At 43.3% G+C, this 27,145-nt stretch overlaps 2 protein-coding genes and 2 non-coding genes across 5 annotated transcripts in view; all 4 read right to left on the minus strand.

Moving 5' to 3' along the window:
- Window positions 1–3,008: 3,008 nt before the first annotated feature.
- tomm20a (translocase of outer mitochondrial membrane 20) lies at window positions 3,009–5,564 on the minus strand. The gene is made up of 5 exons (XM_073481852.1): window positions 5,392–5,564; window positions 5,004–5,050; window positions 4,812–4,893; window positions 3,852–3,994; window positions 3,009–3,578 (listed from the first exon to the last, which is right to left on the minus strand). Exons 1-5 carry the CDS (start codon window positions 5,513–5,515, stop codon window positions 3,534–3,536), a joined length of 441 nt encoding a protein of 146 aa, XP_073337953.1. The 5' UTR covers window positions 5,516–5,564; the 3' UTR covers window positions 3,009–3,533.
- Window positions 3,679–3,811, minus strand: LOC141009935 (small nucleolar RNA SNORA14). The gene has a single exon (XR_012180164.1). It is a non-coding gene; the product is annotated as a small nucleolar RNA SNORA14 (small nucleolar RNA).
- On the minus strand, window positions 4,342–4,473 carry LOC141009934 (small nucleolar RNA SNORA14). The gene has a single exon (XR_012180163.1). It is a non-coding gene; the product is annotated as a small nucleolar RNA SNORA14 (small nucleolar RNA).
- A 995-nt stretch (window positions 5,565–6,559) lies between the features above and the next one.
- The window catches only part of arid4b (AT-rich interaction domain 4B), a 44,424-nt gene continuing 23,838 nt past the window's right edge, over window positions 6,560–27,145 (minus strand). The window contains exons 8-24 of one of the 2 annotated variants that reach the window (XM_073481373.1): window positions 25,384–25,525; window positions 24,082–24,161; window positions 20,245–20,321; window positions 19,136–19,284; window positions 18,971–19,043; window positions 18,100–18,194; window positions 17,895–17,992; window positions 17,439–17,622; window positions 17,128–17,336; window positions 13,178–13,360; window positions 12,093–12,177; window positions 11,797–12,004; window positions 10,441–11,670; window positions 10,180–10,290; window positions 9,753–9,977; window positions 9,481–9,627; window positions 6,560–8,816 (exon numbers count right to left, since the gene is read on the minus strand). In XM_073481373.1, the coding sequence (XP_073337474.1) occupies window positions 8,662–8,816; window positions 9,481–9,627; window positions 9,753–9,977; window positions 10,180–10,290; window positions 10,441–11,670; window positions 11,797–12,004; window positions 12,093–12,177; window positions 13,178–13,360; window positions 17,128–17,336; window positions 17,439–17,622; window positions 17,895–17,992; window positions 18,100–18,194; window positions 18,971–19,043; window positions 19,136–19,284; window positions 20,245–20,321; window positions 24,082–24,161; window positions 25,384–25,525 (3,451 nt within the window). In that variant the 3' untranslated portion in view covers window positions 6,560–8,661. The remainder of the gene's footprint in view (window positions 8,817–9,480; window positions 9,628–9,752; window positions 9,978–10,179; window positions 10,291–10,440; window positions 11,671–11,796; window positions 12,005–12,092; window positions 12,178–13,177; window positions 13,361–17,127; window positions 17,337–17,438; window positions 17,623–17,894; window positions 17,993–18,099; window positions 18,195–18,970; window positions 19,044–19,135; window positions 19,285–20,244; window positions 20,322–24,081; window positions 24,162–25,383; window positions 25,526–27,145) is intronic. The other variant, XM_073481374.1, reaches the window with a different exon arrangement.

Consider the following 27,145-nt stretch of genomic DNA (forward strand, 5'->3'; position numbering starts at 1 on the left):
TCCTCTTTGTCTGCCTCCATGACGAATCCAGCTCCAAGACAGACCAAATATGAAAACCACCCAACGTAAACAGGAATTCACAAGTCATGTGATGCACTTACTCCTCTCAGGCAGAGTGGTGCTATTGAATTTCCGCCTTATCAGGCATCTAGTGATGAGGAGATATAGGTGAAGACTGGGGGGCAGGGTGTGTGTGTGTGTGTGTGTGTGTGTGTGTGTGTGTGTGTGTGAGACATTAGAGAGGCTGGGTGGGGGGGGGAGACTGTCCACACCCTGCAGCTCACACTCACAGGGAATGTAAACAGCAGGGCTGAATAGACAGGCTGAGACTACACACATGGAGGAAGGGCGGCAGAAGAAGTCAAATTACCACAGCGAGGGAGAAATGGAAAAACAGATGACAGTAAGGCATTGCCCCACAGAGGAAGAGAAATCCGCCAGGATTTGTAGCCTGCTTTAGATTCACGTGATTGGCTCCACTGCTGCCTCCCCCTCCCTCCTCACCCCCCTCTCTCTTTTTCCACCCATCCTCAGACCCTTTGAGATGGAAAAATGGGTCATCTGTGTGGAAGTTAACACTCCGAGCACGTACAGTGCTGCTTTATTTTAAGGACGTGCCTTGGAAAAATTATTCTCCTCCTCTCCCCGGCTGGTGAATGACACAGAGAAGGCGCCGGGTAATTAATATACTGTGTTGCTGCTGTGCACACAAGTGGCAGTGCGGGGGAGAGCAGCGGTCTCTATTAAAGCTGCTGGCACGGCTCGGACATGTCTCATGTTTCTCCCCAGCCTGCACCCTCCATGACAACGTACAGTAGGCACCGCAGCCCGTGACATCAGCAACGGAGCACAGACAGTGTGACTCTGAGCATCATCAGGCGGCGGGGAAACATGTTCCAAAACACGGAGAGCGCCGGGCCTCTGCGGACGCCTCCGCCTCGCAGTCGTCAGCAGGCTACGGGCTGCAAATATCTCCCTGGGAGGCTGCAGCTCAGAGGCAAGTGTAGAGTGGTGCTGCTTTGCAGAGCTGCCATAGCAACCACATACAACAGAGTTATTTCTGGCTGCCTTTAACTCCCAAACACAGCTGCTCCTACAGATACCCAGCCTGTGTATGTATGGCACTCAGTATACAGAGCGGCAATCAGGCTTTGACATTCAGAAACTCACAAAGTGGAATAACACAGCGAAGGTAATTACTGCTGTGGATAATTTGCTGACAGGATTTCCAGTAATGAGTTGTGGAGCTCAAGTGATTATAATATTCCCAATACAACATTTGACATACGATCAGAATCCATGCAAACAAATTACAATAGCAAGTCGGGCTGCTTTGGTCCTTGCTGGTTGGGGCGTGTGTGTGTGTGTGTGTGTGTGTGTGTGTGTGTGTGTGTGTGTGTGAGCCTAATCCTGCCTTCAATAACAGTTTATTTCTCTGCACCTGTAATGAAGGAGCGGGGTGCATCTGTCAACGTGAGCTCATTAGAAGAAAAGCATTTACAAACTGTTAAAAAATCACCCCTCGCCGAGCACATGGTCTCCGTGCTGCAGGCACAGCCATTGTTATTGCTGTCAACTGGAACTGTTAAGCTCTCAGCTCTCTCTCCATTCAGTTGTCCTTCAGCAGGGGCACCGCAGCGCAGCCTGGAGCAACACTTCCCCCTACTGCACAAGAGGAGGGAGTTTCTATATTCCCACCCCCCCTCCCTCTTTTTTTTTTCTTCCCACCGCCTGCTACATCAGATATGAAGAGCTGACTCATAATCCATTCATGCAACCTCAAATGGAGCAGGAATGCAATTAAAATAATGACATTAACTTTAAAAAAAAAAAAGTACAACAAGCACCTCATCGATTGGATTCATATTCTGCTCAGGGCTGAGGAAGCTTTGTTTGAGATAAAAAAAAACAAAAAACAGAAGATTTGCTGTGTCATGGCCTCATGTCAGGGCTTGTTTCACTTGGTTTACTTCATGATGGCGCGCTCTCTGGCCTGCTATCCTTCAGTGACCCCTCAGCTCTCTCCAGCCTGCAGGGGACAGAGTACGCATCCAGCAGCCGAGTGTTTATTTACAGGAGAGGCAGGCCAGTGGCTCGCTGTGTGGACCAGGTCTGAACCTGTTCCTACCCCCAGCGCCAGCAGCACACCACAGCTCCAGCTTGACCTCCAACACAGTCTGCTATTTTTCTCCTCCGCCTCCCCAAAGGACACATTAACAACGAGTCACTTCTTCTGCACACACACACACTCAGGGCCAGACGACTCTGCAGGCCTCTTGACAGGCTTCTCCTTCTCCACCAAATGGCAAAATAGCAGGAGTGCTGAGGAGAAGGACTGCAGAACGAGCACGAGTTCACGGAAAATGGAACACTGTCTACCATTTAGTCTTCACTCGACATTTCTGGGCCGCCGTTCAATTTTCATTTTTCACTCCTAATGTAGAAAAACTATTTTTCCCCTGCTCTTGTTTCCTGGCAACGTCAAGGCCCGGGCCGCTCTGGCCAGAGTCCTTAGAAAAACAGCTGCAGACAGGGATAAAAATAATTACAGCTCTATTTGTCTTCCAAGAGACACACCGCTCAACCTACTCCCTTCCCCGACAAGCTGCTCCACTTTCGCTCTCCTGCACACACAATAAAGCCATTCACAATAAAGATGTAGTGGCTCAGACAAGCTCGTACTGTATGTATCACCATGCTGGGTGGAAACAGAAATACTGGACCGCTCAAGATGTTTTGGCACGGCTGTATTTTATTAACCAGTGTCAAGGATTCATTAGCACATTCAATGTCAGGACTCAGGGTTTGTTTTTTTTCACTTGCATAACATTTCTGTCCCTTTCAGTGCATTGTATGACCATCCGCTATGTTCCTTGACATCTCGATAAACACTTTCATTCATTAAGATGACCCTGCAGATACAAACTGCACACACTCCATATGTCCTGACTTCTCCTGTGCATTGCTACTGCCATCTACTGGCAAACTGAAGCTCAGAAACTCAAAAGTGTGTTTTCATGATTTATTTTAGGATTTACACACAAAAATAACATTTAGATATGAAAGACTGGAATATAAAAATAACATTTAACATTGCAAAAAGAAACAAGTGTTCTGTTTAGTGTAGGCACTAACATGTATATCAGCTGCACAGACATATGTAACAAATCATTTACATACGTCTGCAAAGACACTTCCAAAAAACATAAAACAATTACTTTTAAAGGGAAATAAATAAAATAAACAGATGGCTAGAAAACATGAGATCTGGTGGGAATGAGATCAGAAAGATGGAATGTGTTTAATGTTTCCCAAAATAAGCTTGAGGAAGTTTTGTAACCCCAGGGTGCCGTGACAGAGGGGTGGTAGGGTTATCTTCATCTGATGTCCAAAGGTCGAGCTCTCTCATAACAGGCTCATACAACGCACGCGCACACACATACACACAGCAAACAGTGCACAAACATCAGTGTCTCTGAAATCCCTTTACGGAATGATAATCACATCTCACATTCATTCATTCATTCATTCATTCACTCGACGTCATCTTCTGTTAAAGACTGTGCGCTGACGATTCGCTGAAAAACAGAAGAGATCACTTTCAGACTTGCACAGAACAGCAAAACGTGTGAGAAACACTTCCTCAAATTACACAGGAAATAAACAAGTTGTTAGCGTTACTGTCTTAGGGGTGAAATAACTGAGAGCTACTGACACATGGCTCACAGCTTTGGATCCTAAGATTGATCTCGCACCCTTTCTTGTCCCAGAGAACCACAAATAGCAACTGGGGGGTTTATTAAGGATGCTAAATAAATAAAATCGTCAGGGGAGCTGCAGGAAACCCTCACCTGGCTGATTGTGGGCAGTTTTGTGAGCAGCATTTGGAAGACAGGGGGCGGCAGCGTCTGTTGGAGGACCTGGAGCAGCTGCTGAGGTTGACCGCATACTGCGATCGCGTTGGTCAGGTGGTCGACACCTTTCTCGAATTCACCTGGCGAGTTAGAAAAAAACAGTTATTAAAATAGTTGCAGGATAGTTGTGGATGGCAACTAAAAACTATTTTCAATGTCGACTAATCTATTAGTTGTTTGGTCTATAAAATGTCAGAAAATGGTGAAAAATGTCGATCTGTGTTTTACAAAAGCCCAAGATGGCGTCCTACAATGTCTGTTTTGCTCACAAACCAAAAGATATTTAGTTTACTGACATAGAGGAGAGAAACCAGGGAATATGCACATCTAAGAAACTGGAATTGAGAATTATGACCCTTTCCTTCCTTGAAAACTACTCAAATCGATTAGTAAGATATTACACAGGAAATTAACAACTTGTTAGCGTTTCTGTCTTAGGGGTGAAATAACTGAGAGCTACTGACACATGGCTCACAGCTTTGGATCCTAAGATTGATCTCGCACCCTTTCTTGTCCCAGAGACCACAAATGACAACTGGGGGGTTTATTAAGGATGCTAGGCAATAAAATTAAAAAATTAATAAAATCATCACACTGGAAGCTGGCATCGAGAATTTTCAAATCAATTAGTAAGATAATTGCTGGCTACTTTTACAGTCTACAACTTACTGATTTATTGTTGCAGCTCTTGACAATTCACTGGTCTCTTGCCAACTTTGTTCAGACAGATAAAGCATGGCTGAGGTTGTGTCACTGAATGACTTGCATTTGTATTTATTAGTCACTAATTACAAAACAATGCTCTCCAAGCTTTCTGTTCATCCTGTGTGTGTGTGAGATGCACATTAGCTCGCATGTTTTATGTCTGAATCAACAGTGTACAATCATGTGGCTAACCTTGTGACAGCAGCTCCTCTCCGACCTGGATTTCCTCCAGGAAGAATTTCTGAACAGCTTCCGCGTCCTTCAGATCAGGCAGCTTCAAAGTCAAAAGACAAAAAGTGTGAGAGAGAAAAGCACGTGTGAGCCCATCGTGCCCCTCAGAGAGAGAGGGGGAGCAATGAATTTATGATTTTGCATTTGACCTACCTTTGCCAGTCCAGACTTGTCTTTAGAAACATGTTTCTTTCTTCTACCTGCGAAACAAAAGTGTCATTAGACTGTGTTTCTGGGTTCAGTTTGCTCTTGTAAAACTCGAGAGAGAAACTCATGAGTCACATGTGGTTAGCTGCAGCATGCTTCTGCATAGAGTTAGCAATCCTGCGACCCAGCCGAGGACAATTAAACACGAATAAATGTTACAACTTTCTACGCTGAGAGTGCTTTTTTTAGAAAAGTGCAGAAGAAGAGCTTGTAGCGCGGTTTCTAGTGAGGCTCGTGTGTCTGTCACATGGGAGCTAACGTGCTAACGGTGCCGGAACTGAAAGTTGACTGTGAAGCTAACTTTAACCGTTTCTGTTGCAACTCAAACACTTACGTTCACGGAGCTTTTCTTTAAACTGAGGGTCACTCCGTCGCTTTCTGTCGAAATAAATACAGTATGCGATGAAAAGGGCCCCGCAGACTCCCGCAATCACCACACTCGTCCTGCCGCTCATCATATCTGAAACTTCACGGGCAAAGGTACGCAGCACGCTAGCTGGGCTAGCAGCTAGCACGCTGCTAAGGAAGTGCGGACAGGAAGTACGTAAACCATGACGCAGTGCGTAATGTCGTCGCAGTAAAATGTATGTTTTGAATGTCAGTATTAGATAATTAAATACGCATATAAAATTAATTAATGTGTATAAAATAATTCACAAATATATCAAAATAAGCACAAATATAAAAATGAGTCAATATAGTTCAATAAATAATTACATTATTTAAATATTTTTGTTTTCTTTTAAAGATCTTTAAAAAGACAACTTTTATTTATTTATAGGGGATTATATCACATTCATTTACGTCATACACATATTTATTTATTTATTTTTACCAGGCCATGCTTTAAGTAAAATCGTCAAGTGTAAGATGGTCTGTTAAAAGTTAATCAAGTATTTAATTTGAAAAACAAAAGTATTATCATCAGAATATACTTTTAAGTATCAAAAAAGCGAATGTAGTAATACTGCAGAATGTTTTAATTTGTAAGCAGCATTTTAATGTTATAGTTGGTGGAGAAAATGTTAACTGCTTTTAGTTATGAAGTTTACTTTTGCAGAATATTATGATGTCACAGTGAAGGTGACTTTTAACCTTTTGGATATAAAATGTCATAACTTCAGCATAAACACAGTCTCCCTCTGAAACTGAGTAAAAAACATTAAGTATAAAAATCCTGGAAATACCAAAGTGTGGTAAAAAAAAAAAAAAAACTCAAAATTTTACTTAAGGGTATTAAACGTTATTTTTAAAAAATATTTTTCATTTATTTGATTTCATTATATTTTGGCGTAGGGCAGCCATGCAATATTTTTGAATTAAAGTATTCGTGCACTGCTTTGCTGTATAATATAATGCAATATTCTTGGTGTGTATGTACTGTTGTGTATTGATCTGTGTGGGTTACTGCATGTTATGTGACTGACTGTGTTGACTGTCTTCTTAACACAGGCTAATGTTAATCAAAATGTTTCCTCACTGATGGCAGGAGAGACACTGAATACTTCACAAACTATGGCATTTATTTCAAACAGAGGCTTCTGCTTTGCTTACATTTTTACAATAAATTACACAATGACCATCATCAGATGAGCCTAATAAATACTATCGAGCATTTTTCAATAAGCTCCATTACTTTCTCTTAATCTATGATCCATTTCCCATATACAGGTTCATACAGCTTTAGCTTCAGGCCATGTACAAGGTTGGAAAATAGTTCAGCCGCATCCAAAACCACCATTCTTCTCTTACAAGCACAAGCCATAGAAAAATGAAACGGGATACAAACTAAAGCAAAACATGAAATAAAATAAAAAAATGGAAGAAAAAACAAAAGAACTATTGAAACTGATGAAAGAGGCCGAACGAAACAAAACAACATAAACAAACTCAAATAAATCCGTTCCTACAGGAAAACAAGAATGAGGACCAAAGGGGCAGAACAAACATGCTGTAACCCTCCATATTTACACTCAAACTACAGTTAAAACCGTAAAACTGTCTGTACAGAAAAGTACATGTTATTAACAGTGCAAGATATTAAATAGCTCGACTCAAAACACTTCTCAATATACAAATGTATAACAAAAGCATACAATTACATACAAGTGCCGAACAAAATGTAACTTCAGGTTATCGTACAGTAGGGGGTCTATACAAAGGAAACACTGGAGATGTCTTCAGAAATGTATACACATACGTCACTTTATGATATAAATGCACATTTACAATATCTTTACCTTTAATCTGGTCATAGTACAGGAAACAGAACCAAACATTTTTTTGGTAGGGGTGAGTATGAGAGGAAGCTGGCATGTCGTTATTGATCATGAGTAAAATTAGAAAGAGATGCCAAAAAAGTATGTAATGAAGCAAAAATATGCTTAATTAAATAACTTCATGTTGTTTGGAACACTGCAAATGTGGGATTCAGCTTCATTCGTGTGTTCTGCAGTACTGAGTACATGCTGTAAATACTTATACTGTATATGGCTGCCTTCAAGAAAACTCGATCCTGTTGCAGATGTGCAACGGTGACTCTGGGGGGATTAAATGTGTGATGAAAACATAATAAAATGAAGCAGATGGGCGTTTAAAAGGCTGATGAACTGAAGCAATGTGATCACTGGATTCACCACCTCCATCATTGCACATTATATACTGCCAAACTTAACAGTTTACCCAAGCTGGATGAGTATTCAGTAGTAGATTACGGGTGATCAAGAGTTTTACTTCCTAAATATCACCACATGCTGATAAAAACCATCATTATCTGTCAGCCCTTCACTGCCTGCTCACTCATACAGCGTTCTTCAGTCTTTTTTTTAAAGGGGACACATTATTCCAGCTTGACCCTCTGATTTAAGAATAGGAGAAAAAGTGCTGTCCTTTCTCAGAGTGCCCCATGGAAAAGAACAAAAAGGCACTACAGTATCATTCCATATTCATCCACTGAGGTTGTCAGTGGACCTCTGATGGTCTGAAACCCTACCCATCGACGCCTACACCTGTACAGGACCACATACGCCTGTACGTGACAAGACCATCGTCAACCTCTTGAGGTTTGACAACGTGAAGGCCTTTTTAATGAGGGTGGACAGAGAAACGTGGCAAAGTTACATTTCCTACGCCCTTAATGCCAATGTGGCAGTGTTCCTCTGGATTCCCCGCGAAGACACGGCGAGCACAGGCTGCACCATGTTGAGCTACGAGGACAGAGCACAGAGGGGTCTTCACTGGAAATCATCCCTTACCGATACAACTTTATCAAATGGAAACAATTATTGCTTGCAAAAACAATTCTTATAAATGTTCAATTAAGGAGCACGCAAAAGACGATTTTGTAGAATTTTTTGACAAATTTCATCCCTACACAATCTTCATAAAAGTGCACTTAAGTGCCGTTAGCTTGCCAAGGAAACAGTTGTCAATAGAAAATAGTGCTTGTTTCTTGTTTTTTTTTTTTGTCTCTGGTCTGGTTTTTGTGCCCCAGTAGTTACAGTATGTAGGTTGACTTGTCTGTCCTGTTGGAAAGGAATGGGGGCGGGGGCCCCGGGGTGCTGGTTAAGTGCTTAGTGCGGTGGCTTTTCGCTGGTTCTTCGTGTCACCTGCACTCCACTGATACCCCAGAGTTCTGAGAAGAGGAGGATGACGATGACACCGGAGGGTCGGCCAGTGTCAGCATGACTGCCGCAGTCAGTGAGCTGGAGGACGGTGAGGAGGAGGATGAGGAGGAGGAAGAGGAAGCAGCCACTGTACCTGAAGAGGAGAGACAGGATATGGTTATGGACAGTGATAAGGTAGGTAGGTGGAGACAAAATACAGTAGACTCCTGAAGGGGGACTTATTTGTTAGTTCAATGTGGAGAATTATGCATCACTTATTATAGTGACTTCCTGTTTACACAGTTTATTACTTTTGATTGGACAGCGCTACATATATTTCCTTTTCTAACCAATTCACATATTACTGAGGTATTAACTAGTTTTAATGGTACAACAAGATTTAGTGAATCATTAGTTTGAAATTAGTTACTCAGCACTTTGAGCTGCAACGATTAACTGATTCATCGATTAGTTGTCAAATATTAAATTAATCGGTAAGTATTTTGGTAGTTAATTAATTGGTTTGAGTAATTGTTTAAGAAAAAAAACAAAAGAAGTCCAAATTCTCTGATTCCAGCTTCTTAAATGTGAATATTTTCTGGTCTCTTTACTCCTCTATGACAGTAAACAGAATATCTCTTTGTTGTAGACAAAACAAGACCTTTAAGGATGCTACTTTGAGAAAACAAGTTTTTTTTTCTAATCGATTAATTAATTAATAACTGACTGATTCATCAACAATGAAAATAATGGCTAATTGCAGCCCTAAAGCCCTAAGAATAGCTGGTGCAACCCAATCCTGGTACTCAGTGACTCACTTTCGCGTTCCTTCTTCTTCATGCGTTTTCGTCGCCTGTCAATAGAGGCCACCTCAGACTTGAGGGAGAGGTAGTGGTTCCTGATGTCCTGCAGTTTCTCCTGAAGAAACGAAATCCTCTCCAGACTGTTCATCTTTTCCAGGTCAGCTAAGGGGAATGTACATAATGCATTTTAGGGAATAGATACTTGCATATAATGTTGACATAGTTGTTGCTAAATTAAATCAGTTCACCCTCAGGCATAACAAGTGAGTTCAATGTTTGGCACTTACACATCTGGAAGCTCCACTTGTACACGCGTGGTGATCTTCCATGGTTGTCTCGGTGCGGGGCGTGGTCGGCGTCACCCTGCTTGTGGTACTTATGGCTCGAAGGGGGAGATCGTCCATGACACTTGGGCGAAGTGGCAGCCTTCACGTCTGCTGCGCTGTTCTTAGAGGCAGTTGATTTGGCAGTGCCCTCAACAACAGACTGGTCTTCACTGTCACTGCTGTTGGCTGGAGGAGAGAAGACGGATGGAAAAATGGGGCAATGATGAAGCAAAAATTTCATTTCCTTCCCCACCTGAAAGCTGTACCTTAATGTCAGGAGACATGTAAATATGAGAACAGAAACTCTCCAGCTGATAAAATGACTTGTGTCTTATAAAATAGGAAGGCTAGCAGAGTATCAGCGATTCTATCGACCAGCTCTCCTTACCTGTTTTCCTATTCTTTTTGGGAGGCACACCTAGGCTCTTGCGGTTTGGCTTGTGTTTCTTTGAGGCTCCACCCGTCTGTGATTCTTTCTGTCGCTTCTGACTCGCAGTCGCTACAAAGGAAATGCAAGATGACGGTGAGGGAACAGGCAGACTGTGAAATGAGTTGTCAGAGTCTATTTCTTTAGTATTCCATCTAAAAGAGAAATAATGATTTAAAAGATACACAGGAACTGGCATAGTAGATTGGCTGTTATTTGTACCTTTGGACTTCTGCTCACTCTCCTGTTGGCTGCTGCTGCTCAGCTCGAGGCTGCAGCTGCTGCTGCTGTTACAGGAGAGGCTGACGTCAAACACCTTTGAGGGGGAACCTGCCCTCTCGTCCGGAGGGAGATCTTGCAGCTCCCCGCCCAGACTCTCCACTTCCACCGTGCTGCTGTCTGTCTCGCTGCGCCCGCCTGCCACTTCCTCCTGGATGGGTCCTGGGGGAAGAGCGTCAGAAACCGGCTCTGAAGGCAAGGCTGGGGGTAATGACGGTGGAGGGGAGGAGGGCTGTGCCTGACTAGAGTCCTCCACAGCACTGCCTCCTCCAGATGGGGACTCCGGCGTTGTCGGCGGTGTGTTGAGTACAGAGTTACTGCCGCTGCTTGGAAACTCCTGCAGTTTGTCGTTCTCCATCTGCTCCTCCGAGGGTTCGTCCTCTGGTCCGGCATCCTGGTCGACACTCGGCTCCTCCAGACATGAGGGGACAGGTGGAGGGGGAGAGTTGGCGGCCTCTGTGTCCGAGTCGGAGAACAACTCTTTGAGAGTCTTTTTCGGCCACTGGGCCTGGATGCTGGACCACACATCCTTCTGGCCTTTGGAGCGGACAGCTGGCCGCTCCTCTGCATTCCCAGACATTTTGGCCCTCTTCTCAGGAATCTCCCAGAAGCCAGCTTGTCTGCCAGTTTTGGTCTTCTCCTTCATCCCGTTGTACTTCTTGGAAGGGGAACCTTTGGTTTTTGGCCGGCTTCGCTCGCTTTCCTCCGCCTGGGACTCGGCCAGCGCTGCACCCTCATCATCTGAACTGCTGCTAGACGAGGCCCCTCGCTCTTCACCACCTGGACCTGCCGCTCTCTCCTCCAGCTTCCTGGGAGAGCCACCAGGCAACCAATCAGCACTCCTGGTGCTCCTGGTCTTAGCTTTCGATTGGCCTTTTGGGGTCCTCTCTGCTGCACCCTCAGATTTCCTCTTCCTGGTGCTCGCCTCTCCCTCTGGCTCTGGTTGGCTTCTGCGCTTCCCGACGTCGGCGTTGTCGGCACTGACTAAATCCTGGTTCTTTCCTGAGACTGGAGAAGGTTTGGTTGCTTCAGGAGCGCTCTCCCAGCGCTCGGATGCTTGCGTGGGCTCTGGCGGGGCCTTTCTTGGGCTGCCTCTGCAACCTGGGCGATCCTCTTCGTTATGCTCTCCCTCGTCATCCTCGTGCTCGCTTTCGTCTGTGGACATCTCGGAGGCTGAGCAAACAAAACAGAACTTCTGTTAGTGTCAGCAGGAGATCAACAGGCATAAATAAACCACTTCAGAGTGTCCTGATCTGCTGTGAGTGTGCATGAAGACTACAGGCTAATGAGTGTTGCTACCTTGCAGGCCATTGAGGATAGAAGTAATTTCTATAGACTTGACTGGAGACTGCTGAGTCCCTTTGTCCTCACCCTCGTCCATCTTGGAAAAGACATCCTGACTCAGGCCACATTTGGAGCGCGGGACTCGGTTCGAGTTGGGTGAAGGGCCGAGGACTTCTCTGTCATTGAGCCTCTCCAACCTGTCTCGCTCCCTCTCAGCTTTGTTCTGTCAGGATTTCAACACAGTCAGTGATTCGCTTCATGATATCAGACCAGATTTTAAATTTAAAAATCACCACATTTCAAACTCGTACCTTTATTTTTTTGCGGTGCTTTATTTTTGGTACGTTCTTATTGGCGGGGCGTACGATCTTGTCTGCTTTGATCCACTCATCATATCTAAAAAAATAAAATAAATCAAGTACAAAGACAAGAGACATTTTCATCAATCAGATCGTTGGAAGGAGCTGAGAAATATCCTCACACCACCACCCACCACCACCACCATCACCACCACCACCACCACCACACAGACACCTCTATTGTCTGACGCAAACATGTTGCTGTGACACAATAAGCCTCAACAGCAAAGGAAAGAGATCCCATGGTGTTATGTGGAAAAAGACAAACCTTTACGATGGAGAAAGAAACAATATTCACACCGACCACCACACAAATCATATTCAACAGAGTTCCGACAGTACCAAGGGTGCTACTTGGGTCGTATGAGGAGAAATGAAAAGTTTCACGACATCGCACACGACAGACACAATGCAGAGAACATCCCACTGTCTTTTATAGAGTGCTAGAGGACCACACAACGACATTGAGACAATGAAATGCTGATTGCACTAGTTAACCTCTGTGTTATGGTACCCTAACACTCTACTTAACACTGCATTAACCCTGACCCGCTGGGGAGGGGGGAGAGGGTTGAGAGGTAGAGGTGAGTGTAGCAGCACTTTGGTTGGCCTTTCACAGATCCAAAGGGAAGCTCATGTTAAAAGAAAATTGTTTCACCAGAACCACTGGTTGGGTAGAATTGGTTCAAATTCAAGCCTGTCTGTTCGTTTTGTAGAGAGACAGACAGCTGGGGGACAGACAGACAGGGGATTCGGACAAAACTGAGTGAGGGAAGCTGAGGAAATGATCCACATCAACCCAATACTCAATTCTGTTTCTGCCACTAGATGGCCCAGTGTTCTCCATAATCAGAGTACTGACCATGGGACTGGAGCAGGTGAAGCAGAATTGTGAGGAAGGGATGTATCTGTAGGGGATACCCATGTAGCGGTGATCCCTTAAGCTGAATCGAAGGTTAAGAGATGTCTTTTTTTTTTTCTTGTTTTTTTAGGGTGAATATAGACGTTAGGTGATTTCTCCCCAAGTCCTGTCTTACCTGACGTTCCAGCCACAGTAGTGCACCAGGTAGAGCACCTCTCCCCCCTCCACGTCTGCCTCTTTCACAGTGGCCTCGTACGTCTTCAGATTGCGGCCTCGCCCATACCTCACCTGCACCTTCATCCCCGGGGGGTAACACTCAAACTCCTCCCCTTCCTCCCCCTCCTGACTGCTGTCATCCCTGCAAGAAAAACAGTTCAGCACTTCCTGGCCCTAGGCTGCCCCGTGAAGCCCGCCCAAACCCAGCCACCCAGCTCACTGCCTGCTGCTAGGAAGCCTGTTTTCTAATTAATCTGATCCACCCTCACCTTCCCTGTCCCATTACAACTCTGCACCCTTACCTATTTACCTAAGAAACATAAACTTCCCATTTCTAGTCCAGTGTAACCTACAGCAAACTGAATCATTACAGTAAGCCAGTCAAAGAACAGTACATGAGTGTTTCAGTAAATAAAACATTCTTTCATGGCAAAAATCAATCATCTTTCATGGGAAATAACACTACTATTAGGCTATCTAACCCAATGTCCACACACACTACAACATACTCGGGGTTGTCACTCACACACACTGTAAGAAACAAAGCAGCCACAAGGAGGAGCTAGTGGGAAACAGTCAGGAGATGTCGAAGCTGGAGGGTAAACGGGTGGTGCAGGAGTGCCAGTAAGTGGTTTAGGCGGCGCAGGGGCCACAGGGGCAGGTTAGCACGGCAAAGCACAACTTGGCAGGCAGCGCAGCAACTTAAAGCGAGACTACGGCGTTGGGAGGAAGCACAACCACCACATCCAATTTGATCTGCTGCCACAGAGAGCAGCTACAACACGGCGCTCCACACAAGCCCTCTCATACCTAACTGCTCCGAGCTTTTCTGCTGACAGCTAATTCTCCACCATCCACAATGAGGAAGATGCACTTGTTTGTGCAGCTGTCCGAGTGTGACAACTGAGGGAGTTGTTAATCACCCCCAAGACTGGGGACACACTAGACTTCAAATGCCAACCGATTTTTAAAAAACACACTGCACATAATCAATCTCAGAGACCTTTTCCACCCCTCAGTGATGAATATGGTCACGAAACACAAACAGGCACAGAGAAGGTATCAAACACTGAGATATGACGCTTTTAGAGCTGCAGCAATTACTTGAATAATTATTATGTCAAGTGACAGAAACATTTTGTCTAATGATTTATCTTTTAAGTCATTTTTTAAAGAAAATAATAATCAAAGATTTGTTGTTTATAGGCTCTAAAATGTGAAAATGTGCTGTTTTTCTTGGTCTTACATTATAGTAAATGGAATATTTGGGGGTTTTGGACTGTTTGATGATGTCACCTTGAGCTCGTGATGGGAATTATCACTGTTTTCTCACATTTTACAGACGAAAAGATTAATCAATTGACCAAAAAAAGCAATCAATCAGGAACAAATTGTAAATTGCAGCCCTGAAGACACTATTCAAAAGCATCACTTACATCTGGACGTACGATTTCCTCAAAACCAGCAAAATTCACCTTCAGTCAGTGTAGATTAGTATATACTGACAAAGTCAGTCCAAGTGGGCTGTACACTTACAGAGCAGTTGAGTAGACTTCATCAGGAAAGAATGTAAAAGGTAAATAGTACTCAGGCAGTTACTTAACAATCAATCTAGAACAAGAGTTTCCCCTCTATATAATTAATTGCTCTAATTAATATCATTTAAAACACAATTGGTCGGTGGCTACACACGGTCTCTGCTGCTGGAGGGAAAATGTGATCCACACACACACGCACACTCCAGGTCTCTTCCAGATTACAGGTTGTAAACACCGAACAGGTTTTGATATCATCAGGAAACTCAGATGTGATCATTCAGCAGGTCGGCTGCTGTGTGAATCGGTAAATCCTCACACGACCACATAATCTGCTGCGAGGACCACTGATCCAGACAAAGCCAAAGGATCAGAGAACCTCCAGATTCGCATATGATGGCAATCAGTGTGATCATACTGTAGGGTGCCCAAGGCCACGGTGATAAAAACTACAGAGAGAGACAATAGTGTGATCAGAACATCCTAAATATGGGGGATTTGCAATCCCTTCGACCAGAAACATAGAAAACTGTAGTACACTGAGTATGTGGGGTGTATTTGTTTCCTAGCCTGTCCCCAGTAGCTCAAACAACCTCAACACAAGTGTCAACTGGAGGCTGAACATTCACCGGATTCACATTTGGTATCAACATACGTCCCGAGTGATCCGATCACAAGTGGACAGCTCCAAGTACAGATGTGAACGCCCCCAAGACAGAGTCGGTCTGGACATGTGCCCACATTCTTTTACATTACACAATGTCTGATTTCCATGCAAATCTCAGTGTTTGTGCTGTCTTAACCTGTCAATGTTAGCAGCAGTCTGTTTCAACGAACCATTGAACCAGTGACCACAATATTCCCAGACTCCCTTGACAAATTGTGTGATTTCAAGAGTTGTTCTGTGAGGAGGAAATTCACATTTTTTGCAACACGGCTCTGTTTAATTCTAAATCATTGGAACCTTCTTGTAAATTCGGCATTAGATAAATATTTCTTTTTTTTTTGTAAAAAGTGTCCGTTGCTGTAGCATCTGCTTCTGTGTAATAAGTGTCTTACTTCCCGACAGCTGTTTGAACATACCATTTCAACTGATTTCATCATTTACACTAAATTTGTGAAAGAAGACATTTTATTGACACTAAACATGTCAAATTTTACAAATACAGTAAACAGTTACTAATCTGGGCTACTTCTATGTCATCTGTGGACAAAACCACCAGACTCCCTTAAAAAATATCTCAATTTTGAGACTTGTTGCATCAGAACAAACCGTATAAACTTTGTGAAACGCTGTCTACACCACATTCTTAACAAATTGAGCCTACTTGTTAAACAATATACATGATACAAGATATTTTTTTCTTTGTGTATAAAAATGTATCTGTTTGTTCAAGTGATGTACTTGTAGATTTTTAGATAGAGCAGGGAAGTGGGAGAGACGCATTTCCAGGTGTGAACTGACAGGCTTAAAGCTGTCGACCCGTGATCAGATCACTCAGGACGGATGGTAACACCGGGTCTAAATTCCCTCAGAGAGCACTGATGTAGATGCTCTGGACAGGAAACAACAGGGGCCGAGACCGAAACACACAACTAACATTATTCAACACAGAAAGGTCATCTTTTTTCCTCTAAAAGGTTACTGCCTCTGAAGCACTAACTTGCGTCTAGTGCGCTAATGCATCGGTGACAACACTCACACACATGGAACATATATAAAGCTGAACATCGAAAAAGCCAAAAAATGAGAGAAAAGACAGAGAGAGCGAGAGAGAGAAGAGTTCAGGAGAGGGCAGAAATCGAGACGAGCACAGCCATGTTGTGTGTCGCTGAGTGAGTGAGGCTGGCTGCGTCAAACAATCCCAGCCAGAGAGAGAGAGAGAGAGAGAGAGAGAGACAGAAAGAGAGAGACAGAGAGAGAGAGCACAGCATGACATGCCAGGTGAAAGGTAGCAGTCAGGCTTCGGTGCTCTAAGATGCCTCTGCCAGCTGATGCCGACTAAGCCACGAGAAATAATAATAGCACAGAGGGCAGTGGGTAAGAGCTTAGTTAGAAGAGAGAGAGAGGGGAGCGTTCCTCTCTCTCTGGTTAGCAGGTACAGGTGGATTGTGGGTATACTGGGAATTAGTGTCATTAAGGTCAGAGGGGTCCTCATCTAGTCATGGTCTTTTAGGCTTTTACTGCCACCAAGGAAAGTGATTGCCTCAGGTCCTTTTGTCTGCAGAAACTTTTAAAAGTTCTGACGCACTGACAGTCAAATTGGATATTAACATCCCCATGCAGGAGTATGCATGGAGCTTGTGTTTGTGACATGAGGATTTTTTTTTTTTTACCGCCCTGGTGGAGGGACCATCCTTTCAGACCACCTACCCAGAGTTGTCCTTGCTCTCCTGCTCGTCGTCGCACTCCTCCTTCACGCTCTCCGCTCCGAGGCAAGCCGTCGACGAGCCCTCATCTGCGTCTCCCTTGAGGGGACCGCCGTCATCGTCCTCGTCATCGTCGTCGTTTCCGCTGTCCTTTCCCTCCGTTTTTGATGGTTCAGGTTCCATTTTGGCTCGGGTCAAATCAGGTTTCTCGTCCTGTGAGAAAAGGACTCTTTTATTGAAACGAACGCAGGAGGTCTGCGGAGATTAATGGACAAATACCGAACATAAGTAAAAAGATTTCAATCAAACATGCACCTGTGCACTACAAGGTTCCTCATCCACCAGGGCTGTCTGCTCTTCACAGCTGGACGATGTGGCAGCTGCTCCTCCCGCGTCCCCCTCAGACTTCACCTCCCCCTTGGGAGCCTGCTTCAGAGGGAGGTCCATCCTGAAGGTGATAGCGGTGGAGGTGCAGTATTCCTCAAATCCATACAAGTACCTGGATGATAAAACATTCCTCATCAATTTATCCTGAAAATCCAAGATGTACATGTTCCATCACAAGTGCTGCTGCTAAAAGCTAATCTTGTAAAGACAGAAGCTTAATTTAATCTTGAGGAGGCTATAAAGGTAGTTGTAAAGACATCCAGATGGACATAAAATGAGACTACAAACTGCATGTCAGCCTTGATGGAAAATTATAGAAACATAAGCCCCATCTGCCCAACAGAGATGCTCAGTCAAAAGCTTCGAGGCAGCTTCTATACGTACTTCCTGTAAGCACATTTGACGTTGTAGCCAGCAGCTGAGTTGAGCACAGGGATTCCCAGATCCTGGTAGACCTGCTTCCAGATGGCGCCGCTTTCAATCTACCCAAACACAGGAGGACGCATCCAGAGTCAGTCCACATTGAACGAGACAAGCGCAACCAAAGTCAAACTACGCTAAGGGGAGATTCTGTCAGAGGGGCACTTACATTGTCGAAGCCTCCCAGTTTGTGCACCAGCCTGTAGAGCTTGAACAGGTTCAGGTTCCTGTAGCCCAGAACAGGTCGTTTGTTGATGGGAGTTCCTGGAGAGGAGAAACACAGCACGGGTTTACATGGTAAACACAAAAGAAGAGCTTATTTTTAACTGAGTCGGGCAGTGCTGCATGACTTTTTATTCTTAAACTGTAAACCTTTCATAACGCCTTCAAAGCTACCCAGCCGTTTTCTGCTATGGCAGAGGAAATTATTTAACTTGAGGAAAAGTAGCAATACTGCAAAATAAAAATGCTCCATTACACGTTTAAAAAAGTCACTTAAAGAGTCCCCAGAGGAAGCTGCATGTAATCTGATAAACTGCCTCCGGTGATGTTACTTAGAGGTTGCATTGTGGGTAATGTAGGCGCCAGGTTTTGAAAAGCAGTCCACTGGTCTATCATCCCACTCCTATAACACTGTTAGACTCATTATGGACAGTAATGTAATTTATCAGATTACATGCAGCTTCCTCTGGAGCCACAAAAGGCTTTATACTTCGTTTTCCATATACACAGCAGCACTCCCCGAGACCTGAACACACACTTCAATGTGTAAAATTGATGTTGAGTTACCCCTTAAGTAAAAGCACATAAGTGTTGTTAATGTACTAATTTGTAAGTAGAATTTCACTGTTGTAGTTGGTGGAGGTGGAGCACGAGATGTGGACTCAAGTCACTGTTTTGATGACTTGCAGATTAATTTAACAGAAATAAATGACCTGAACCTTAACTTGGACTTGGAAGTTACAGATTTGAACCTTAACAATAAAAACGCTAATTAAAAAACCCTGTAAACATCAGTGTTGTGTGCATCCTGGGCTCACCTCTGTCTTCCATGAACTTGTACAGCTGCTGCAGAAAGTTCTCCCGCTCCTCTGGGAACAGCTCCACTTCCTCCTGCAGACAGAAAACAAGACATCTTGAGCATTTTTGTTTTTTTTACTTGTAGGTTATGGGGATGAAGAGCATGTGCATGGTTCTGCCTCTACCTCCTCCTCCTCGCCGCTGGCATCTTCTTCCTGCTCTTCCTCCTCGTCCTCATCGTCATCCTCGCTGCTGGAACTTTCTTCTTTCACCTCTGTCTTCCAGGTGCCGGGAACGACGAACTGCTGCTGGAACTCCATGGCTGCATCCAGTGCTGTCAAACACACAGAGAGTGAGTAATGTATTGTATATTATCCATGTCTGATAAGGGCTGCCCGTCAATCCGGCAGCTGTAATCTAGCAAACAGAGCTTAAAATACTGGAGATAAATCATTTTGCAGGGAACAATTTTCATGGTAATTAAATAAGATAAGACAAGAACAGATGTCAGATTGTTCTTTATATCTCGTACAGGAAAAATCAACAGAAAACAAGTAAGCCTTTTCTTCTTTGATTTGAACCTCCATAACATCTGTCACTGGGTGGTGCAATCCAACAGGTGAATGACACTGAATAAAACCACAGCACCTTCAGGCAAAATGCTATATATATATTTGTTTACAAGTTTTATTGCTATGTCATGCTGAAATTAATAGACCCATATACAGAAGTAGGACAGTATAAAAAAGCCATTTTGACGTGAACATGAGGAGGAGCAGCCGCGGAAGAAAGCAGCATGAGAATCTGTCAGGAGTATTTGCAGTGACGCAGAGCAGCAGAAGCATTCAGCCACAGTGTCACAGGTGGGTTTAAGTAGCATCTAACCACCCTGCCAGATGCTTGTTTTACGCTTTTGTAATGCGGAAAATATCACAGTTGTGAGTCAACCACCTGTGAATACCAAGACTGCTAGAATACAGAGCAGTTTCCTCACAGTAATTATGAAAGAGTCGGAGCTCTGCAGCAGAGAAATGGGGGCACTATATAAAAAGCCTGGTGAGGACTTCAAATAAAAATAGACTCGACGGTGACAGGAGCTCTCTGCCGCTGCATTCCACGGAACAAAAACACAAACTTCTCTTTTCTTCAGTCTGTCTCGCTGCAAACCCACTCTGTGAGCGTTTTTCTGCCAAGTGTGTCAACGCACAGACCGGCCCACAGATGTCGGGGATGGGCTGCGCGCTATGCACCAGTTCTGTGAGATTCACTTCTTAAAGCTTTACTTTAAACTCACCTGATTTGAGCCCTGCGTCGGCTTTTGGAGGACAATCGCTGTTCATCTCGCGGACGTCCTTCCGCAGCACCGTGTAACTGCAAAACACAACGCCTCTTATTAAAATGTGCACAGAAGTTATGCAGTGTGGACGGTACCGAGTGTTACAACATGAAGATTCAGCTCAGATTCATACTTTATATGGCTTAAAAAAATGGAGATAGTCACCCTGAACTGTAGCTCAGCAACAATAACCTCAAAAGCGATCGGACGTGACTGCATTCTCTGGCTACTTTCTTTCAACATCTCTACTGCAGCTGTACAAAGTGGTGGTGATTTGGCAGATAGATGGATCAGTGGAGCTTGTAAACTGAAAGCAGTCAGAGGCGAGGCGTGTGTGCCAGAGAGACAATTTGCTGTGGTGTCTGTAGGCAGCTGAGCAGATCCAATCACTAGATTTGTCATGGAGTGAATTTAAATAAAGCAAGAGCTCATAGAAAACACCTTCATTTAATTACATTTCCTATAGATAATCTTTTTTTTAAATAGAAAACGTATGGGATATGTTATCGTTTACAAACATACTTATATGTACAAGATTTATTTTTCATTGAGACCAGCTGCAAAGATAAACATGTGTAACATCTACAGCCATGCTAGCAGCTCTGTGAGGCTGTACTTAGGACACTCTGGCTTTGAGCAAAATGCTAACATCAGCATGCTAACATGCTATTTAGCAGGTATAATGTTTACCATGTTAGCACGTTAACATTTGCTTATCATCACTAGAAAAAAGGGTCAACTGAGGTTGATGGGAATGTCTTTAGTTTTGAAGGTCAGATATTTTGTTTTACTAGCTGAAAAAAAATAATACTAATAAAAAAATTAGGCAAAAAAGGCATTTTATTTTTTGTGAGGTAAAATGTTCCTTAAATGTGTAGGATCCCGAGTTATTGTTTATTATCTTTCATAATCTGAGCACGGCAGGTGACACTTTGTGTGAGTGAAGCGAGTCAATTAGGGAAACTTTGTATCCTAGTACTACGGAAGCCCTGAGAGGCTAGTGATTTTTTATTTTTTTTAAAGGTATTAAGAAAAATTATCCTGGCATCTTTCACTTGTACTTAAGTCATATACACAGGAGGAAAAGTTTTGATCAGACTTAGAAAATGGATCACCAGAATTTTTTCTCTATTGCCTCTCAAGGCTTCTGTATGGTACCATTTTTCATGTTAACAATATAATACAATGGCTTTTGGCCCATTGGTTCACTGTTCAGTATCAGTTTTGGCCCTCCAAGGGAAAAAGTCTGAGCACCCCTGGTGTCCTTAGAAGGTGGGGGAGTAATATTTCCATCAGTAACACAATGACAGAATGTGCGAACATCTTGGTCATGGGTTTCATACACTTTCTGTAAAAAAACATCTAAAAGCAAGAATCCTATCAGATGGCTGACCCTGAGACAAAAATCTTATCCAGGCATGCAGTCCTTTAATGAATTCTGCAGCCCAGTCTTGTTTGGCTGATATTGAAAGTTTCAGTCAAAAGCATAGTCACTGGTGTGAGGGGCTTCTATTTACAATGTAACTATGGTAACAAGTTGACGATAAAAAGAAAAAAAAAACACTTCCTGAAAACTCCCGTCTCCCCTCTGGCAAGACCTTGCTTTCCGAAGCCATTGTTTTTGAAAGGCGCATTGAATGGTGATCACTAACAATACCAAACTCTCCAGAGGAAAGTGAACACGCTGACCCTGGCGCTGTGCGGGAGAGGTCATGTGGCTTATGGATGTGACCTCTCTTTAGAGAACAAATCACACAAGGAGCAGCACTTAGAGTAACTTGGTAATAATAATAGAGGAAAAGAGGCTGACATAAATGATAAAAAGCACAATAGAAATGGAGTGTGTGAGTTGTGAAGGAGTGGAAAATATGAAAACGGGCTGAGGGGAATGGTGCGGCATTGAAACAACTGTAGCATTACTGAAAACAGGTTATAGACGGCATGAACGTGGTGTTGATGCATGTGAAAAATTACATTATACTGCAAGATCTCTGCAGTAATTAAATGTGAAAAACTTGCTCTCAGAAAATATATATTAACTTCCCTCTGTCAGGGCTTGACTATAAGACATGCACGTCACATCACACATGAGTACCAGCAATGATATGCACCTGTTATCACTGTTATTCCATCCACATAAAAGCAAAAAGGATTCAGAGGGAAACAAACCTGACCATCTCATGAACAACAATATAGATTTTTCCATTTTCTCACATTATTATTTCTTGAATTCTAGACACACTATACTGATTTCAGTGAGTAAAATCAAATTGCTACAGAACAGACAGGAAAACTGCTACAGCGCGATGTAATTTGCAACAGACGCCATCACAGGACGCCGTGCTCGCACAGGAAATACTTCACAAATGTATAACTTCCAGTTCTCTGATTTATCATCCCTTATCTTATCCCCCTCATCACCTCTACCCTTCACCCGACTATTAGCCAAAATAAAAGTGATAAGAGGGACGTTTTACACTTCTTCTGCTGCAGATAAAGGGCCATGCTGAGGAAGTCTAGACTGAAGGCTTTTCTGTCATCAGTGGAAATAAAAATGGACAGAAAAGTCGACTTAGGAACAGATTCATTTATGTCGAGCATGTGCCAGGTTCCTTCCCACATACAGAGAGACTGCAGTAACACACCGCAAGCTGAGTGCAGACTCCTGACAGGACTTATTCCTCTTTGCCACAGACAAAACAATCTGGCTGGCTGTGCGGTTCCAAGCCGAGGGCAGGCTGCAGGGAAAGCTACACTACCTTACTTCAACAGTAACTCACAGCCTTAGGACAAATAAAACAACAGAACCCAGAACAACCAGGAAACGCACACATTGTTTGGAGATCACAAAATCTCAGGTTCTTTTCTTTTAAAGCTACAAACAGTATGTTGTTGACAATTTCATTCTTTTTTTTTTCCAACTTGCACAATTAATTAGTCGAGAGGTAGAAATGTCATCTGACAGAAAGCCACAAACCACATTACACTAAATATAAACACATTAAGGGCAAGAAAAGGCCCAAAAAAGATCTGAAATATTTGTTAATATGTCCAAAGCAGTGCATGTGCTTCTTTATGCAAAGGCTCACTGCAAATATATCCTGTTAAAAACCTTATGAGGACGCTCTACACTAGCACTACGTGATCAGTTGATTAATTGACTTACAGAAAATGAATCAATAACAACTTTGATCATTTATTAAGTAAAAATGCCAGTTATTCTTCTTATCAAAGCTTCTCAAAAGATTGCTTGGTTTTCACTTAAATGTGCACTATGTAGTTTTGGGGAAGACATTTTAATCAGAAGAGAAAAATCTTCAGCGACTCATTTTTTTTTTTTATGCCTAAACAAACTAAATGAACAAACTCTCTTTGTTTTCATGGCTGAACAAACTGAATAAACAAACTGACCTTAAAGGACAACACACTTTCATAGTGTTTTACTTTGTTTATATGTGGTGGACCCTGCCACCTTTCTAGCTTCAAACAGTGTTCTGGGGACCTTATTTTCCTTTGAGAACAGCTTGTTTATTCAGTTATGGAAAAAAATTATATTTCTGAGTTTGTTTCATCACCTCATTAATATTGTAAATATTAAAATTATGAGTTTGAATTTCTTCTCCAAAACTACAGAGTGCCCCTTTAATGTTAAATCAGTACACCTTAGTTTTTGACCTCTTAGCTAAAAAAATCATCATGAAAATGCAGATTATCAGAAGATTTTATTGATAATCATTAGTGCAGTCCTGCGTCACACACGGTGTAAATGTGTTCAGCACATTAGTGATGACTCACAATTTTCCATCCTTGAAAGAGCGGACGAAGATGTTGTCCTTCTTCATGGTCACGTCTTCGTGGCAGTCCGGGGAGATGACCTTGTTGCACAGAAACAAGAGACAGTCAATAGGGTCAGACAAGGTGGTACTGTGTCTGTGTGTGTCTGTCTCTGTGTGTGTGTGTCGGTGTGAGACAGTAAAGTGGAGGAGGGGAGGAGGGTGTCAGAATACAAGTCAATGACTAAAGTAGTTTCAGCAAAAGGCCATGCTGATGGATTATAAAATATGCTGTCTACGAACCAGAGACAAAAGAGCGAGTGTGGATGTGTGCTGGGTGCGTGCCCACACGCAGCACGTGCTGCTGCTGTTTACTGGAGTTGAGGAGCACAACAGTGGGAGCTGTTCCGGTGCTCGGGTCTAACCTAGAGGAGGCAGCCCTGCCGTTATGGAGATTTGATTTCCACCAGGACGCTGTTCCTGCTCTGTCTGTATATACAGCACACACACTTGCAGGGTGGATGCCTCTGCTTGAACACTGTGACTCATGTTTGCTCCGTGATATTATTTCCCTCTCTGACACATTCATACGCTGCAAACCTGCAAATGAATGCACCCAGCTCGTGCATGGAGACCTTGTTCCATTTGACTTTTATTTTATCAGGCCGCTTTGTCACAGCCGTGTATCATCTGTTGCATGAGACATCAACCAGCGCACTACTCCACCCCTCTGCCATACGGTAACAGTGTAAACAACGACAGGCTACTGTGTAGTGTGCTTCTCTGGCCTGTCACAAGGAGGCAGCATGGAGCTCGGTCGACAGCAGGCCAAGAACAACAAACCCTGGAGGTGGGGCCCTGCTGACTACACAGTTAAAGGGACAGCTTTCCCCACCCTCTCCCATTCTCCCAGTACTACTTGTAATGCTTACATAAACAAACAACGCCTGTCACCATTGCATTGTGCGCTAACAGTGGTTGGGAGTTGAGGGTGGGTGGAGAGAAATGGAGTGGAAACGAATGAAAACATCAAACCAGTGTTTGTGCTGCATTGTTGCACACATCAGGGAGAACAAGTCATATCTTGAGCTCAGTTGTCTTGTTTTCTGCAAAAAGTTTGTCTTGTTTATAGAAATCAGCTAACTGCAGCAACGTATTTCTAACATTTCATGGTGGTTGAATTCTAATGCAACAAGATAATCCTGCCTGAGGTTACACAAGCAGGCGTTCACATGAAACGACACAATGCTGTGAGTGTGCTGTAGGACCGGCAGCAGCAGCGATTGAGCAGAGAGCAGCGAGGGAAGGGAGACTATGAGCTCACCAAAGCAGGATACCACGTGGTCTTCTTTTTGTCCCCGGTGGTGACCCCTTCCACACAGACCACTTTGCCGAACAGATCCTCGTTCTGCCGCTGATCGCTCTCCTCTTCTTCGCTGGAGGATGAAGACATCTCTTCTTCTTGGCTGTGGGAGAAAAGGACGGTTTATTCATGGATACTGGATAGCAAGGTACATGCATGCATGCAGTGAAATCATAAATATATTCATAAATATATTATTTTACAACCATCATATCCAAGAATGTCTATTCAGTTTATGTGCAACTTAGACAATGCTGTAAGCCATTACTTAATGAAATCCATCTCAAAATTAAAGCTAAACAAGTTGATTTTGATAATGTTTCAAGTAAAAATGCCAACAATTCAATTAAAACTGAGCACTTGTAGGATTTGCTCTGCTGAAAACAAGAAATTTGATGACACCACTTTTTTCTGACATTTAATGGACTTAACGATTAATCAGTTAAAGGTTTACTCCACCAATTGTGTTTATAGGTCTTGAGGAGTACAACTGCATATGTGAAAAGTAGTATAATGCCTTTTGTGGCTCCAGAGGAAGCTGCATGTAATCTGATAAATTCCCTCAAGTGATGTCACTTAGTGCCTAAATTGCATTGTGGGTAATGTAGGTGCCAGGATGGAAAAAGGAAGAAGCGAGCATGGAATAACAAAGGTGATATCTCCGGTTCTGCTGAATCGATTTTGATCATTTCTTTTTAATCTGTCCATAATGAGTCGAACAGTGTTATAGGAGTACAGTGTTAGACCAGTGGACTGCTTTTCAAACCTGTTGCCACCATTACCCACAATGCATCTTAGCAACTGAATGACATCTTTGGAGGCAATTAATCAGATTACACGCAGCTTCCTCCGGTGGTACCCCTGACCTGTAAACACACTTTAATGTGTAAAATTGGTGAAGTTACCTTTTAATAAAGAGAATCGTTTGTTGCATTCCCACTAACATTATACACTAACTCTTCTTTTTTGGAATAACGTATGAAATTAGGTGACTTATCCCTACAAAGCTGTGCCAGCCTCCATGTTTTCAAACTCTTGCATGTCATCAAAATATGTTCCCCAACAACCGGGGCTGGTTGCAACTCCAAAACATAATCAGATTTAACATTGAAAGTGTTGACATTTGACTGAGGAAAGTGCTGTCAGCTTATCTCTATTAGTACACAGTATTGTAAGTGTAGCACTGCTGGATAAAAAGAAAAAAGAACAATTCTGGTTGCTCACAGCGCTGCAAAGATATTGGCATTTCATATTAAATCAATGCTATACTGTATATAAACTGGTTAGGAGAATAAAATAGCGTGCACTGGTTTCTACAAACAAATCATGTTTTCATTTTACTGCTGCTCAGCTAGAAATCATCAGCTCTCAAACCCTCCTCAAAGTTCCTGGTCTTATCAATATGTAGCACAGCGAAACATACAGCTCGGTCTGCTGACGAGCTCACTCATTAGGATCAGTCTATTGACGAGCCGGCTCAGTCTCTGCTGTCTGACAGTCATCCTGATGCTCAGAGTGACGCCCTGACTGCGACCAGCACACAGGCAGCCATGTATCTGAGCGATCATGCAAGCAGCACCAGCAGGCAGACAGATTCTCTGTCCTCTTTTTTTTATGCCTCGCTAGGCCTGCTCTGAGCACAACTCTATGTACATATAAAACACATAAACACACACACACACACGCAAACACACACACACACACACACAGACACACACACAGA

The sequence above is a fragment of the Pagrus major genome, chromosome 15, assembly GCF_040436345.1.
Source record: "Pagrus major chromosome 15, Pma_NU_1.0".
Classification (NCBI taxonomy): domain Eukaryota; kingdom Metazoa; phylum Chordata; class Actinopteri; order Spariformes; family Sparidae; genus Pagrus; species Pagrus major.

Bases quoted from the DNA above. Each gene is read 5' to 3' on its own strand.
- tomm20a (XM_073481852.1), bottom strand. From the start codon at position 5,515: ATGATGAGCGGCAGGACGAGTGTGGTGATTGCGGGAGTCTGCGGGGCC. The intron at 5,051-5,391 runs GTAAGTGTTTGA...TTTGTTTCGCAG, and splicing joins TAAAGAAAAGCTCCGTGAAC to GTAGAAGAAAGAAACATGTT. The intron at 3,995-4,811 runs GTTAGCCACATG...CTAACTCGCCAG, and splicing joins AGAGGAGCTGCTGTCACAAG to GTGAATTCGAGAAAGGTGTC.